Source organism: Mus pahari, chromosome X, assembly GCF_900095145.1.
Source record: "Mus pahari chromosome X, PAHARI_EIJ_v1.1, whole genome shotgun sequence".
Classification (NCBI taxonomy): domain Eukaryota; kingdom Metazoa; phylum Chordata; class Mammalia; order Rodentia; family Muridae; genus Mus; species Mus pahari.
In genome coordinates, this window is record NC_034613.1 from 9518235 (window position 1) to 9535950 (window position 17716).

General features: G+C 40.8%; 1 protein-coding gene across 1 annotated transcript in view; it reads right to left on the reverse strand.

The window, feature by feature from the left end:
* Positions 1–17716, reverse strand: part of Ndp (norrin cystine knot growth factor NDP) — a 24435-nt gene that overhangs the window by 1730 nt on the left and 4989 nt on the right. Inside the window, exon 2 of the mRNA XM_021188476.1 lies at positions 7093–7466. Coding sequence (XP_021044135.1) covers positions 7093–7260 — 168 coding nt within the window. The 5' untranslated portion in view covers positions 7261–7466. The remainder of the gene's footprint in view (positions 1–7092; positions 7467–17716) is intronic.

Sequence of the window (17716 nt, forward strand, 5' to 3'; positions counted from 1 at the left end):
GGGAGGGAGGGAAGGAGGGAGGGAAGGAGGGAGGGAGGGAGGGAGGGAAGGAAGGAAAAGAAACCACCATGACCACTAAAAACCCCACCATAGTTCCTTCTTACGTATAGAGGTCTACCACTGCCCAAATGTATTGCAGTTATACCAACAACAACAAGCTGAAAATCACTTTAAGTTGAAACCTACAATTAAACAGAGTGAAGAGTGTCAGGGTAGGGTTGTTCCAGTGGGAACTAGCTAAACAGAAGGAATGTGGTCTCTGTAGAAGGCCAAGCTAAGTGTTGTTTTGCTGCAACTTAGGAGAAGAAATTGAAATAGAGAAATGGGGTATATTTGTGAGCCACATGCCTGGCTTATATGTTATACCTGTCATTTGTACAATTTATGTACATCTATCTTCAGAGTGATTTAGAGAAAATTCTCCCTGATCCTCTCCATTCCCAAATATTTCAGCTGCTACATCAGAGCCTATGTTCTCTATAGCAAGAAACCTCTAATTAAGGGGCTGGCTGAGCCAGTGGTTATGACCACTTGCTGGGTTTCTTCCCAGCATCTAAATCTCACGAGATTCCCAATAACTGTAACTCCAGTTCCAGTGGTTCTGACACCCCCTCTCAGTCTTCTCAGACACCTGCATCTATGTGACGCACATACAGCTAAATAGACACACAGATGCACACAAAATAAAAATAAATAAATCTGAAAAATGGAAGACTCCAATTAAAAGGTATCAAAATTATCCTCAAAAAATGTACACATGATACACTTTGCATACAGCTTAAGGAGATGGAAAAAGGCTCCTTTGAATTTTTTAGGAGTAGAGATAAGGAACTCAGGGGAAAATTTCAAAATACCTTTCCCAAACAAAGGAAGCTTAGGGTTTCACATTGAAAAGCACTTTAGGTATGGGGCCTACTCCTGAGCACACAGAGAATAAGAAAGAGAATCCCAAGCATGCCATATTTGAGATCATAGGTAAAGAAGGAAAGATGCTGAATACATCTCTTGGCATGCCTAGGTCAAAACCATCAAATTGTTTAAGGAGATAAAATGACAAGAATGTGCAAGAGTTCATCTGGCCATGGTTAGTTTGAATTGTAATACTGGCCAGGTGGAATTGTTTGCTCTGTTTTTCCAAAAAAGTTTGAGCTAAACCAAAAGAAAAGATGTTTTGAGTGTGTGTTAACACAGGAGTTTGCCCATCAAAGATAAAGGGCAGCTCATATTATCCAAACATCCTAGAATCCTCGGAGTGGAAAGCATAAATGAGGTATAAGGAAGCAGCTTGATTCCTGAGGCTATAGAAATTTTTAATATTTTGGCAATTGGCAATTAATACTATAGATTCACTAGAGATGATCTCTGGCATCATCCTATGGGGCAAAAATAAACATCCAGTGATAAAAGAATAATGGCTAGCACAATTTTCCAAAATTGGGAAAAGATAATTCCTGATAGTTACAGATTACTGACATTAACTGAAAAAAAAATACTTGGGGAAAATTCAACAATCAATTCACAACCATGAAGGAAATGTGAGATACTAGCAGAAAAAACTCGAAGGACTAAGGGAGAAATAAGTTAGACTGGTCTAACATTACTTTCTTTGCAAGGTCACAAGGGCAGAGAGAAACTGGCTACTGTATTCTGATTCTTTTCAAGCTTTTGATGCTCTCCTGTCTGTTCTTCAAATTGATACACAAGATAATAATAGTCCTGAACAGGTTTGAGGGGATTATGCCATAGATCAGTAACACAAAGACTTGTCTCTGGTATCTAGCCCCATTTCACTGACAAGAGTTCATGATCTTCCCCAGTTCCTTCTTCCCATATCTGCCAGTACATGGAAAGGCTGCTTCCCACATTGGCACAGTGCAAACTTTGCTGCTCCATAATCTATATTATCTACTGGAGATTGAAGCAATTATACAGCCACTTTTCAAACTGAAGTCTTTAGAGAGCCCCATGGATAAGGAAAACTTTTAAGAAGAGCCAAAGATAGTGTAGAATATCATACCCCACTAAGACACAGAGTGAGACATAGTCATAATGGATCAGGATATTAGCTTTCCATAAATGGTCAAGTCTTCAATACAGGACAACTTGAAGACAAGCTAGCTTAATTGGTATTTCACTAGACATTTTCAGGATCTGAAGCCCCATGGCCAGTCCACATGGAAGGACAAGATCTCTAGGATTAAAGGACCTGGATGTAGCTCAGTGGGCCTGGCCCCTGTTTCTCAAATAGCTGTTTTCTGCACAAGAAGAATGAACCAATATTAGGCAGTCTGCATATACCATGGCTGCCTGAGGTGTCACGTTCTTCCAGTCTTAGAGCTATTCTCATCCACACTGTACTTCCATCAATCTTAACTACTCAATATATAGTACAGCAAGAACAAATTCATCTATGCCACTTCCACCACACCTCTCCCTCACTAACAGCATTAAGACATGACTGCTCAGCTTATCTCTAGGAAACCAGGTCAATAGTCAAAGAGTTTGTGCCAAGATGAGACCAACAACAAAATGACAACCAGGGAACAAAGTGGCATAGGGTGGTAAGACTTGAACATTTGGGTAGCAGCTCCACAACCTCCAACGCCTGTCTGTTACTGTTACTTATGCCATAAATGAAACATGTGAAGAGGCATTTGCATACAGAATATTTTCTTTTCCTATATCATGTTAGCCTGGAAGCATTATGAAGGGTAAACTTTTCATTATGTCTTCCTCCCACTTTATTTTTGTCTCTAGCAACTTCTATGAGGCCTGCACATGATAAACATTCAGCATAAATTTGAATTTGTTTTTATTTTTAAAAAATCAAGTCACATCTCTCAAATTGTCAATTTGCTATAAGTTTTGTATCCCTAGTGCTCATCATTTTTCTTATGAGCATTTAGGACCACAACAGTAGATAGCATGGGCATCCTAAGAGCTCCTTCCCAATTTCTCTGAGAATTCTCATAACCTTTATCGCCTCAACTAATCTTCTTCTTTTCTCACCAGCTGCTGTCTCATCTCACTCATAACAGTGTGCCTCACTCCAACCTCGTGCTGCTCCTTAGAACCTGACTCCACCCCCATGCCTGCGACCACCACCATCTCTTATTTTCATGGACTTGGGCTTCAAACACCCATAAAGCCAGTTTGCCAAGCCAGGTTCTTGAAAACCCATGTCTAGTGGAGGCCAGAACTCACCCCTGCACATCCTCTACTCACCTAGTGACAGAAGGCAGCCAGTAGAGTCTGTTCCTGTTTGATCCTCCCTCTTAGCACCCTGCACTGTGGCTTACATTTACTTTTCTCTTCGGCTCGCCCCCACCCCTCCCACATCCAACAGAGCCATATGGGGCTCACTTTTCTGATTCTTTAAGGCTGCAGGGATCCCAACAGTTATTGAAGTCTTAATAGTGACTGAAATAGAAAAGTGGGTTGAAACACCTGTCTAGCTTACAACTTCATCATCAGGGTTGCAATAGCATTTATTACATGTCTATTATATGGCAGACACTGTGCTAGCTGCTTTACAAAGATCATCACTATGGCCATACATGCCCATGACCTTGGGCAAACAGCTTCTTTTTCAGGGGAGGAAACTGAAACACCAAACAACAACTTGGCTTTCCAGAAATCACCTATTTGGAAAGCTGTGAAGTGAGAATTGGAAACAGGATCTCAGCTACCTCCAAGCCTGGAATGCCTTAGTTCCTTCAACTTTTCCCAGACAGACAATTTCCTCTAACTGCAGATCTTCAGAAGATTGGCTTCCTAGTTTTTACTTGGAATTGTATGAAAATGTGGTTTATTGGGAAGAGAGGGAATGAGCTTACCAATCCTAGCCTCTCTTGGACTTAACATCATAAGATATCATCAGTGACACAGGCCCCAAGTATAAACAGTGGCTATCCTGTCGTTCTTGATGGGTGAGTCTTGCCTGACAATTAGTTCCCTACTGAATTGCTAGGAGGAGGGGGACAGAACCTAAAACTGGCCAAATGGAAGTTCGGGGCCATAAAAGACAGAAAGTCCCACTAAAAGTGTCCAGAAAATCTTTATTTATTATTTCTATTTTTTCTAGAAAGCATTTATAGAATATGAATTATTACTATAGATAGCTAGGCATGGATTCTATATAATAGTTCTTGTATTCTTTTTGCATTCTTTCAATATGAGGAATCAGGCAGTGGAAAAACAAAGCCTCCAAATATAACATTTCCCTTCTCAGAGCATCAGGAACCCTAGTCTGTCTGTTCTTGTGGACTGTGAGTTTCCTTCCTTGTAGCATCAGGATCATAATATCTACATGGCCAGTGTGTTGGTAATGATTACAATATGTGGTGTAAAGTGACTGACACAGATCAGGCGTTGGAGCCAGTGTGCTTCATTCCCTGTGCCACATGTGCCTTTTGTGTAGTCAGGAGGCCAGACCCACTTGATAAATCTATGTCAAGAACATTAACCGATAGGGCAAGGAGTGGTCATATGTCCAGAAAATAATGTTCTTGCTTATGTTATTAAGGAAATTTGTAAAGCTATAAAATATGCCCTGACCTCTTCCTTCTGGACATAGGCTAAACATTTCTCTCCCAATCTCTGAAGGAAAGCAGGTTCATCAGAGAGACTACCATTCTGTGTCTGGAAAAGTTAAGAACTATAGAATATTTCCAAATGAAAATCATTTTCTTCCTGAATACATACAGAAAATTTAATCCAGAAAGAGTCTGGTAGCTGAAGCTGTGCCAGACACATTTTTTGTGGCCAAGGAAGGAAGGTTAATAATTACAAGCAGCATTTACATAAAACCATTGCTATATTTGGGGTCATTTTGGATGTTTGAAAACAAATTGTTCCCATGAAATTAGAAACATTTCTTCTATTATCACAATCTTTGCCCTGTTATTTACTGTAGTACTCTGGAAGAAGCAAAGGTGAATACCAATTGACTAAAATTCATTTCTAAAAGTCATGTGACTTTTAGTTAAGGACATTTCTTTCTTGACCCTCTGAGGTTAACATGCTAAGATGGTCTTCCATCATTTTGTCCTATCTTCCCAGAATTTTTAAAAACCATTTTACTTGGTTCTGGGTTTAGAACCTAGAACTTCACACAGACTAGGCAAATGCTCTCCACTTTCAACTTTTTATTGATGTTACTATTTTCTATAACCCTGCCTTTCATCACAATGGTGCTTTCTTTATATTTGAATTCCCCCATCTCTGTCTGTCTGTCTGTCTGTCTGTCTGTGTATGTCTGTTTCTGTGTCTGTGTCTGTGTCCGTGTCTGTGTCTGTGTCTGCCTGTTGCTTTTTCTAAAGAAACATGATTATGAAGCACAGCTCAACAAAGGAAGAAATCATCCATGAATTAACAAAAACTAGATATCAGTGCTATGGCATCTGCTTCTGAAGCAACATCTAAACAATCGTGGTTATAAAGATGCTTCTCTTATCTTTGTTGTTGCTGTTGCAGTTGTTATTAGTGCTTTCTATGCTTCTGTGGTGCTAAAATGAACCTAAGCAAGACTGTCCCACCCCTACCCCTTGGTGGCTACTCCAGCTCAATTTCTCCATTTTCAAGAAGGAATTTCTCCAAAATTTATCCGTGTCTAATGATTTCTCTTTGGTTTTGTCCCTCAACTATAAGTAAGATCCAGGACATTTTCTTGAAAAAAAAAAAAAAAACTCCATTTCTTTTCCCACAATCCTAGGTCTTATTAGAACAATGGAGAAAATGATTTAACTGAATTTTTGAAGCCCTTAAACTAAAGATCTTCCTTGAGCTACAACCACAGAAGTTATGGAAAATGTAAAAGCAGACATGCTTTGAAATGGAGAGTGGAGAGATTGATTCCTATGACCTTAATTCTAGTGGTTGATCAAATTTTGTAAAATTCTTAACTATAGTGCTAATTTTAAAAAGGGTTGACATATGAGAATGTTTAAATGGTTTTTGTTGTTTTAGTCTCAGGACTAAAGTGAAAATTGTTTGAGGTTGAACTAAACAAAGTCTTATTTACTAAGTGTGGACAAATTTAAGACATGTGACTGGGGCAATGATGGTCATGAGAACTCTCATTTGGGACCCATTCCATCCTCCATTGTACCTCCCTTCTGGGTGGTCTATGTGGCAGCCACTCTTGGTGGTCCATTAGTATGTTATTACTATGCACACCTCTTCACAGCACCAAGACACAGATGACCTGTGCAAGAAACACTCCACCCACTGCCAGTAAGAAGGAACTGCTAAAAGAGACAAAATGAGAAGTGATCAAATTGCCATCTTTAGCTGTGGAGTCATTTTTAACATCAATGTGACATAGGAAGGAAGGTTTAGACCACCCAGCTGGTTCTAGGGTAGTTCAGAAAACTGTGTGAAGAGCCTCCAAGAATATGCTCCACTGTCCAATCATACTCCACAGCTTCCCCATTCTTTTTGTTGTTGATGGAAGTAGAAGGAATTATGACAATTTAAAGGCTCCATGTCTTCTTCTTTTGCGTATGTGGTGTGTGCATGTGTGTGTGTGTACACGTGCATGTGTGATATGTGTGCATGTTCCTGCACATGTGCACATGGGTGCACAGATTGTGGAGGTCAGAGGTTGGTCAAGGATTTGGTTCTCTATTGCTCCCTTACTTTTTAAGACAGTCTCTTACTGAACTTGGTGCTCACTATATGGGCTAGACTGAATAGTGAGCATGTTCCCATGGGTTCTCTTGTCTCTGCTTTCTTAGTCTTGGGATTAGAGATGTGTACCACCATGCCAGGGATCTAAACTGAGGTTTTCGATTTCCCAACTTTTCCTATTCCCAGCCCCTATTTTTCTTTATTAAAAAGGAACATTATCACTCATAAATTTCCCAGCCAAGAGCACAAGACACGCCCACAACAGAATAAGCTCACACATGTTCCATTAAAGACACAGAAGTGGAAAGCATAGTGAGAAAATTCTAAAGAAAAATTCCCTTGTAAGTTCTGCAGGCCAGTCATAGAGCTCCAGTTTGGGCTCTGGTCGTAGCTCTCTATCCCCTGACAATTAATGAGGGAGAAGGGTATCCTCCAAAGACTTTGGAGTGACCTTGATCTTACCTTTGAGCTACATTTGTACAGTGGGTGACTGATAGAATCGACATAATGGTGTCTCATGCAGCGTTGCGAGTCCATCAGAAATGAACTGTCTGTTTTGCTGTCTGTATCTCCCATTATGGCCAGCAGGGAGAGCATAGAAATGGATGCAGCTAGTACATGATTTCTCATTGTTGTAAGGGGAAACTCCTCCAGAAGAACAGCAGAGGGAGACAGAGGACAATAGATCAGAAATGCTGCCACCTCCTAGGATCCAGTCCCTTTCAAGGCCAGAGCAGGATAGGGCTGCCGCTTTCTGGTTGTCATTGTCCTTTGTATGCAGGAGTTTCTCTTGCTCCTTTCACTTGCAACCGATCACAGCAGTATGTGCTGCACAGCTGGAACGAAATCAGAAATGATTTTACCCAGAAATATATACCCAGAAATATGGATGTAACACAAGAGATATGAAGTCAAACATTTCCATGCCATTTGGGGTGACGAATACTGGTTTCTGGAGCCTTACTAGCTTATGCTTTCATCCATTTCATGTCCCCTGACCTTCGTGTTTATACTACATATTTATGACCATTTGGAAATGGACATGATGGTTGAGTGGAAACATATGTTCACTTTAATTGCTTGAGTCCCTGTGCCTAGGAGCAAGAATAGTTTGAGCCCATGGATAAGATTAAATATGTGATTCTGGCCAGAGGATAACTAAATTGGGTGGTCTCATCTTTGTCCTTGGTTTGTGGGGCAGGAGGGTTTATTCAGATTCTCTCAAAGCTTTGGTATCAGCATCAGCTTCCAGAGCAGGAGAGGAGGCAGGTCAGTGCTAATGAACACAGTCCATGGCCTGAGGGAGCACATTTTCCATTCTATACCCACCCACTTCATTTTCCACTTGTGTGCTCTAGGACTCATCCTGTTTTTGTTTTAAGCCCTTGCCACCCAACATCAGTGACTAATTGCATCTTAAACTCGAATTATGATCATTGGCCTCCAGCATTGCTAAGGCAGTGCATGAGTTTTTCCCAAGAGTCACACATTTCTACAAAATCTTTGTAGCTGAAGCGCACAGTATAATTTCAAAATGTGTTCATTGGAGAAGAGACATCATTAAAGTGAGATTGTGTTGGACTCATTTTTCTAAAATTTGCTTTGTCCTTTAAACATACCTCCTGGTCAAAGGACCCAAGTTTAGGAATCTACTAAAATTATCTCACTGATGCTTTTCATTATACCAGAAGACACATAATATTAACAAAATATTTTCAAACATTTGGGGAAATTGAGAGAACCTAATGGTACATCCCAAACCAACAGAATAGAGTAATTAAAGAAAACATTTCAAAGAAATTCAGATCAAAGTTTGATTGTTCTGTTTATAGTACAAGTATTTCTTTAACTTCCTACTCATGAGCAGTCTGAATAAACAGGGTAAAGTATTGCTGTGATCAAGATAAGAAGTTCAAGGTGGTATAAGCCAATTCATTTTGCAATAACGGTGTCTGGGTTCAGACTAACTTTAGTTGCAATAAACCAGCTTGCAAGTGTAGGGCCGGACATTCTGAGTGGAAAAGGGTGTGGCAATAGAATCGGCTCAGAGCGGAGCATCTCTGGCAATATCAAAGACTGAAAGTCTGTGTCTCTGGGAAGTCCTATAAATTACAGGGAGGGCAGGGACCAATAATGAGAGGACCCACATGGACTAAGTCACAACCATTAATCAGTTGTGACATCTTGCATGGATCACTTAAATTCTTCCAGTCCATTTCCTCGCCTATGGGATAAAAGAATTGACAACAATAGCATCTGCTGCCCCCGCCCCTGCACCGCTCCAAAATGACAGCATTGAATAGCAATGGATTTGGCTACTACCATCTCCATCTCGATATCCAGCGGGTAATTTATAAGACTAGAAGAGTCCTTTCTCAGGTAGCCTTGCACCACTTTCCTTTATCTACATGCTCATATTGACCTCTCCTTAAAATGGATCAAGCATGTACCCAAGTATCCCAATGAAGAAAAGCGGTAGAAGAACCTTTTTTGTGCTGAAGGTTGATATTTCCATAAAATGTATTCTCATACAGTCACCCTTCCCCAATTCCTCCAAGATCCTACCCACCTCCTCACCCACCCAAAACACCCTTTTCTTGCTCTCTCCCATTAGAAAACAAGTTAGTATCTAAAAAAATAATAATGATAAAATAAAAACAAACAAACCAGAATAGGACAAAACAAATGAATGGAGGAAAAGAGCAAAAGAAAAAGCACAAGAAACACATATAGTTGCAGAAACATACACATTTGCAAACATAGAGATCCCATAAAACCACAAACCTGGAAACAAACCATAATGGCTAAAAAACCATGCTCAAATAAATCTTTGTGAGACAAAACAAACTCCAAAAATACCATTCAATTCATTTTCAGTTGGCCATCTATTGTTGGTAATGGGCCCGGTGTTAAGTGTGGTGTGTATACCCAATGAGACTGTTAGAGAAAACGAATTTTTCATTTGAGAGAGGTTATCAATTAGAAATAGTTTCTGAGCTGGAGATGTGAGCTTTTGTTTATTTCACATCTTACCATGGAACACCAGGAGACCTCCTGTGCTGGGCTTATAGACATGAGCTTTGATATAGGTGTTGGGGGTCTAATCTTACAGGGGTCCTCATGTTTGAGCAGCAGCTATTTTACTGACTGAACCTTATATCCTGAGCCCTGTGAACTGCTTTGTAGTTTGGACATGAAAAATTTCACTCAAAACTAGTTATAAAAGACAAAAGGGGGCTGGATATGTGGTTCAGTGGTTAGGGACACTGCTCTTCCAGAGGACCCAGATTCCATTCCCAGCACCCACATGGAGGCTCACAACCTTCTGTAACTCCAGTTTCAGGAGATCAGACACCCTCGTCTGGCCTCCTTGGGCACCAGGCACACAGTGGTGCCCAAACATACAAGTAGACCTAATAACCATACACATAAAAGAAAAAATAGAAAAAATTTCAAGTGACAGAAAAATGACAAAGCGTATACTGCTTTATTACTACTATTAAGATGTTTGCTTCCATTACACTCACATGAGTCATGACATTTTTCTTCATTTTTTTCTATTAACACTGAAATAACAATGCAAGCAATGATAAGACTAAAAATTCATCAAACCTTCAAAACACAAAGATGAGCTCTTTACAGTGTAACACTAGGATTTGTTTTATTATTAGTAGTAGTTGTTGTTTAGATTTATTTATTTTTATGCAAAGTGTATGCTTGGTGCTAGAGAAGATCAGAAGCCATCAAATGCCTTAGAAGTGAAGTTGTTTGCAATTGTGAACCACAATGTAGGTGCTGCTAATGGAATGAATCTAGGTCCTCTGAAAGGACAATGAGTGCTCTCAATCACTGAGCCGGCTCCCCAGCCAAGCAATGGTTTGCTTGTTTGTTTGTTTGTTTGTTTTTCCTCACTAAGTAGACAACTTGAATTTCCAAGGCATGCTGGAGTTACAGGCCTGTACCACAACACTTAGCAACAGCTCAGATTCATGGTGCATTTGGGTTTTGCTTTAACTATACAAATTGAATGAACCACCACTGCTGTGCTGAAGATGAGTTTGGAAAAACAAAGATTAAGAAAGGAGGACCACCTGAGTCAAACTGTAGTAGGCATAGACCAGTATCCGCACTGTGAGCAGGGATATACAAGGGGGAATTAAGGAATTAAGAAAATTCACACTACCATAGAATTCCTTGCTTTCTGACAGGCTAGCATATATCAGCTTTACGGGAGCTTCTAGCATTTTCTTAAGACTAAATTAATTCGTTTGTTCTATTTTTTAAGCCATGTGTAACAAACTTAAATGCCAATGATCAAGATTTAGGTCCTCAGCCAGGCAGCCCATGATGAGTTGAACAAGAGAACTCAGTAGTCCTGTGTACCCTTTGTGCTTTGTGCTTTGGTATGGTCTCTGAGACCTGAATTTGGCCATGGGACAGAGCCCACGTTCTCATGGCTCCAGTGCAGAGCTCTTTGCTGCAGGAGAAGCACGTAGGCCAGCATGCCCCAGTTTGAAGTTACCCTCCAAATGCTACCAGTGGAAAAGAACAACTGGTGCCCAGATTTCCCCACCTGTCATCCTCATTGAAATAATATCGAAGCCTCCTGGGTGAGAGATGGTGCTATGCCCACGGATCAGCTCACTCTAGGACTGACCTTCTGCCTGGCAGAGAGAAAAGCTCTAGTTTTGCACAAGTGATTCCATCAACAGGCTAAGAAAAGTGTCATGTGCCAAGGACGACCTTGGTTTTGCCCTATTTGTGAGGCAAAGGAGGGCAGTATTTCCATATCTATCCTCTCCTGGGCTGTTTTCAGTCCTGAAATAGACAAGAGTTCTTTCTCTGTTTCTTTCAGCAAACATTTATTCAACACATATATTCATGTATTGAGCACCTACCATGTGCTTATTTTTACTCAGATAAAACATAAGGATTGGGGTGACAAGGGGCTGGTAGCAGGCATGCCAAGGCTCAGAGTTAAATGCCCAACAACAAAAACAAATTAAAAAGCTAAAGGTCAGAGGAAAAAGTGGGTCCTATCTTAGATAGCTCTTTTTGGTCACCACATTTATAAGTAACAAGTCTGGGCCTGTTGTTTTCCTTTTTAATTTTGTGGTCCCATTAATACTCCTCATTTATCAACTAAATTATACCCAGCATGCACAGCATCATCTCAGAGACGATGTAGTGAAGGAGGTAAAATATAATGACTTTGTAATGGAATCAGTGTATAAGACAGAAATATTTATTATTTATTGTAATTTTGTTTTGTTCTCTGGGACTATGTAGCACTGGCTCTCCTGGAACTCTCTCTGTAGACTAGGCTGGTCTTGAGCTCATAGAGAACCAACTGCTTCAGGCTGTCCTAGAACTCTCTATACACCAGGCTAGACTTGAACTCACAGAGATCCATTTGCCTCTGCCTCCTGGGTGCTGGGATTAAAGATGTGTACCACTACTCACAGATATATGTTGTAATTTATTGCAGTACATGGAAGCAAATAAATTGTATAAAAGGGGGAAGAAAATTAAAACTATAAGGCTAGAAGAAAGCTTGCTACTAGATATTGCCTCATGCAAGGATTAGAAAAAGAAGAAATTCTGGGTTTTACTCAGAGAGTACAAAGTGCTCAGTAGCCCCTTCCCAGAAACCCAAAGAATTCCAATGGGATCTAGTCAACGAGATGCCTTGGAGAATAGATCAGATGCTTCTTCCCAAGACACGTAATTTATAAACTGTAAACAGCATGTTGGATTGTATAAAGCACCCCCTGCACTCACTGAATGGTTTAAGATTATTTCTATCTAGCAGCACAGGAGTAGCAGCCAAGAAGCCAAGCCTGGGCTGACTGACCCTGAAGCAGTAGTACTTGGTGGAAAAGATGTAAGCCCACTTGGATTTCCAAGGATAGAGCCATAAGGTCAGTAGAGAAGAATATGACTCTTGCTCCTTTCCTCTCAGGGTGTCTGTTCTATAGTTAGAGTCAATGGCCACCTTCACGGTGCTACCCAAGGTGAATGAGGAAAATAGCTTTGCCTTTAAATAAGAGTCCCCTGTTCTGTGATAGGACACTGCATTCTTCCCCCTGTATGACATCTGTGGCAGAGCTTCACAGCAGCTCTTAAATATGTAAGGGGAGGAAGTTATGAAAGAAGAAGGAAAGGAAAGCAAAAGAGGAGGAAGAATAGAACCAGGGAAAGTAGCAATATATCACAGTCCCACTAGATAAGGGCACTCAAACAAATGCCTGACAAAAGAAATAACTTGGTGTGGAGCTGCAATGAACCAATGTGAAGTGGGCCATACCCCTGTGTGTGTGTGTGTGTGTGTGTGTGTGTCTGTCTGTCTGTCTGTCTGTCTGTCTGTTGGTCTGTCTGTCTGTCTTTGATTTGAATAATTCACAAGCTCATGCGAAAGTGCAGTGGGAGGACTTGACCTTGAGCTTGACTATATCTAAAACTCTTGACCTTGAGCCATTTGTGAGGAAAGAAAGCTATTGTTGTTATCTGGTCTCCCAGTTACCTGCACCATCACGTCTCCTTCCCCAGACCTTTGCTAGCCTGTTATTAGAGTTCTGTATCTCTGAATTATACATTGACTTATCCAAAAACAACAAATAAGCATTTCATTGCATTCTGAAACCTATGGACATTCTGCTGTTGCTTGATTCAGTAGAAGGGAGGTTGACTTGATGATCTTCAAGCTGCATCATCCCTTCTCTTCACTGGCTCTGAGAGCTTTTATCAAGTTATTTGCTTTCCCTGGGACTTAGTCTTCTTATCTATAAAATGAGTTAATTGGTTGTAATACTTTACAGCTTTGTCCATGTCTAATCGTGTCTGACTCTTCCCAAGCTCCTCAGACTATATAGCACTGCTCTGGGACTACATATGCTCCCAAGAAATCTTACAGAAAGATTTCCTTTCTTCTTCAATGAGTTAATGATCACTCAAGATTCCAAGAACATTCTAATGAGGTGCCTGAGCAAACAGGACGCCAAACTACTAGAATGCTCTCTTCCATGAGGCCATTTGGGTGGCCTGAAATAAAAATAGCCTCCAATATCCAATTGATTTTGTGCTTGTGATTTACTAAATGTAGTTCATAAATTATTAATATCTTTCTTTCTTTGTCTTTGCTTTGCTTCTTTTTAGTCATGGTCTTGCTATGTAGTCCCAGATAGCCTAAAATTCACTATGTAGAATAAGCTGACATATTCTTGAGTGAGCCTCTTCTTGAGTGAGTTTGTGCTATTTTGTTCCAATCTCATCCAATGCATCTATAGAAGAAGAGAACAATCAGAGGAACTTCTTCCATTTGAGAATGGTGATGATATAGGCTAAACTCTACCTGTCAGTTCCTTTCTTAGGAATGTTCCAGCCCCATACTGAGCTGCATCTAGTTACCAAGAGCCTAATGGGCCATGTGCAGGGCTCTGGCACAGAAGAGAGGATAGAAGGTTGTATCTGCAAAGTCTTCTTGAAGATATGAATTAATGCGGTCTCAGGAGATGAAAAAATAAGTCCCTCTGTTTGATAAGGTCTCAATAGAACCTCTGTCCCAAGGGTTCTTGGACTGAACCCTAGGCTGAACTTGTCTAAAAGAAATGAGCATTGACTGTGGCAATGAGATCCTCTACTAGACATCTGTGACCTTCTATAGTTCCCTCTGGAATGCTACTAATTCTGAGTTCTAAACAGTTGATGTAAATAATTGACTTCTAGAATATAAATTCCCCACAAATTAGAAATTACCAGATTTGATTAACAGTATTGGGAAGTACCTTTATGTTAAATCTTTTTTTCCTCTGGGGTGTTCAGATTATTCTGCAAATCTAGCCACAAAACCATGAAGTATGACTGACGTGGTAATGAACTGTCAGAAAATGCTCAATGGTAGCCTTTCTATGGTGACAGAAATCACCAATAGCTTTGAACACTGAGTTCTGTTCTATCCTTTCATCCACAGGGAATAAAAAATAAGCAGAGTGGTGTTACTCTGGGTATGTAGCTCAATTGGTAGTGTATATAAAACCCTGGGCACATTATAAACTGCTGCATGTCCCAGATCCAAGCACTCAAGAAGCAGGGGCAGGAGGATGAGAAGTTCAAAATCATCCTCAGCTATCTAGTGAGTTCAAGACCAGTCTGGGCTACGTGAGCTCATGTCTAAAAAAGAAACAACACAAACGAACTAATTAAATGAAATGACAAGAACACAAACACATATTTCTGATGCTATGTTGTGCTTGCAGACAGGAGCCTAGCATGGCTGTGCTTTGAGAGGCTCTACCAGCGGCTGACTGAGACAGATGCAGATACTCATAGCCAACCACTGGACTGAGAACAGGGACCCCCTATGGAAGAGTTAGAGGAAAGATAGAAAGAGCTGAAGGGGATTAAAATTCCATAAGAAGACCAACAGAGTCAACTAACTTGAACCCCTAGGAGCTCCCAGAGATTAAGCCACCAAACAAAAAGCATACACAAATTGATCTGAGGCTGCCTGTAGCAGAGGACTGATTGCCTTGTCTGGACCCAGTAGGAGAAGATGTGCTGTAAAGACTTGATATACCAGGGAGGAGGGATGCCCCTGGGAGGACACCCCTTAGAGGCTAAGGGGAGAGAATATAGGGAAGAACTCTGTGAGAGGAGACTAGGTGGGGGCAACATTTGGGATGTAAATAAATAAAATAATTAATTAACAACACACACACACACACACACACACATACACACACACACACACACACACACACACACACACACACACAACCAGAGTAGATGCCTCAGCAGTAACAGAAGAAAAGAAGAAGTGATTCTGGATACCTCAAATGTACCACAACTTTTTTTTTCCAAATAGCACAATTTTAAGAAGGGAGGGTTCCATTTTTATTATTCACTCCATCCTAAGGAAGTGGAATCTGAGCCAAATATGAGTGAATAGTTAGGCATAATACTACTCACCACATTGGGATCGAGAGTTTTTAGAAACCCAACCAAGAGGACACAATCTTGCTAGAGATGCACCCATCCTGTAGAAAGAAAGGGTGTTCTGGGGACCCACATGCTGATATAATGCAATTCTGCCCCTGACTGCTGGCCGTAGCATGGTCTTACAAGAAGAGAGATGACCAGTCCTAACTCAATCCCAGTTCCCTTTTGCCCTGAAGCCAAATTAGTGTGTTGGATTTTCTTCAAAGTGTCTAGTGAAGTGTTTCTAAAGCTGCATTGCAATCTCCTTACCAGGAAACCACATTCTGGAATGGAGGGGAGTGATCTCACATAACAGCTAGAGGGTCCTCACTAAGGAATAGGCCCTAAACAATGAGCACAGCTCAGTCTTTCCATTGCTCATGCAATTTGCCTTTTCTGCCCCATGATGGGATTGAATACAGAATTCAGATCAGAAGACTCTTGGATGTGGCCTGCATGAGAAGGGGTAAGACAAGCACAAGCAGCATGTGGAAAACATGGCTCCTATGCTGCCAATCACAGTTGTTGGCATGTGGGCATTCTCTTTGTCTTCTGTTTTGATTCAGCACTGCTGGTTCTCCTGTCTTTGGACCCCAAAATCTTAAAAGAAATGCATAAATTTTGAAAAGGAGCCCGTTTTCAGAACTGAGGAGGGGTAAGGGATCACAGAAATGTATCAAGCCCCAAAGAATGCCCCTGATTTTTAAGGATAAATTGGAAATTGATTAAGGATTTGTTTTCTTTGATTCATCATGTCTATGTTAGGAAAGTGTATACATTTTTATCTAAAGTTGAGCTTAGGGATTTTTTTTTTACCTGGGGGTTTGACCATTTTTCACATAAGGAAGGCTAGTTCAAACTCGTCTCTGGGGCAGGGGAGTAGGGGAAATGAAACTTTCCCTTTATGAAACCGAACTATTTGGGAAAAAAAAAACTGAAAGGGCAGTGGCCAAGTTTAACATAAAAAATAATCTCTTCTTCATTTCTTTTGCTGCTTCTTCTATTACTTGTCTCTTCTCTTTATTCCTTATGGATGAAAGGATGGAAAACAACTCCAGGTTTGGGCCTACTGTGCTAAAGAAAGATCACTCCTTAGCATTTTCTGACAGTTGGTCCACTGAATGTCTTAACCTGTTGCCCTCTCATTTTTGAAGGATACTGCAATCAGTTGGACCATGGCTTAATAGAAAAAAGTTGGGATCGAGCCAGGCCTTGGAAGAGAGCAAATTGACTGAATAAGTCTTAGCTTTTGTGGAAAAAAGAAAATCTTATACCAAGCTACCAGTCAGCATTCGTGTCCAGATTTTGACACGCGGATGAAATGGACCTCAATTGGAAGAAATCCTGATTATAAGCACTCAGGGTGCCTTGCCAACTGAACTAACCCATTCTTGAATCTTCTGAGTCAGCACTCTTTCTAACAGAAAAGTAATTGTTTCAGATTGTAAACTTCTTCTATGCTACTAGGTTCTAACTGCTAAAAATGGTCCAAAGAGTGGGACACCTAGTACTGTATACCTAAGCACCAGGCTCATAGACACTCTGATGATGAAGTAGTCACTCAAAGCAACGCAGTGTCAGAGACACAAGAAGGAAGTTTTGCAAATAGGAGAGCAGACAATGCCGCCAGCACAATGGCACAATCTTCCACAATGACTGAAAATGTGTGTGGGGGGTGAATTTCACCAGTCAACCTGTATAGTCTAGCCAGCGTGCATTCATTCCAGGCCCAGCCTCCTCTGCATGCTGCCCACACATGAGAGTTTCTAAAGAATTCCTCAGCCTTTGCTTTTCTTCTGGAATCAGAGAAGTTCATGGTTGTTGACCTGATGGGTGAGGAGTGGGTACCACCAGCTGGAATGCTGCCACTGGCAGGAGCAGACAGGAAAACAGAAATGCTCTTAATGTCCTCCCAAAGAAAACCTTTGATGGACAAAAGAGTGGTTGTATTTTTACCCTCTCTCTTCATGCTGCCAGGCTTCTTTAAATAGATCCTCTGGACTTGTTTGGAATAATTCATATTAAGCCCAAGAACTGGCAGTGAAGGGTCTTTCTCTCTCTCTCTCTCTCTCTCTCTCTCTCTCTCTCTCTCTCTCTCTCTCTCTCTCTT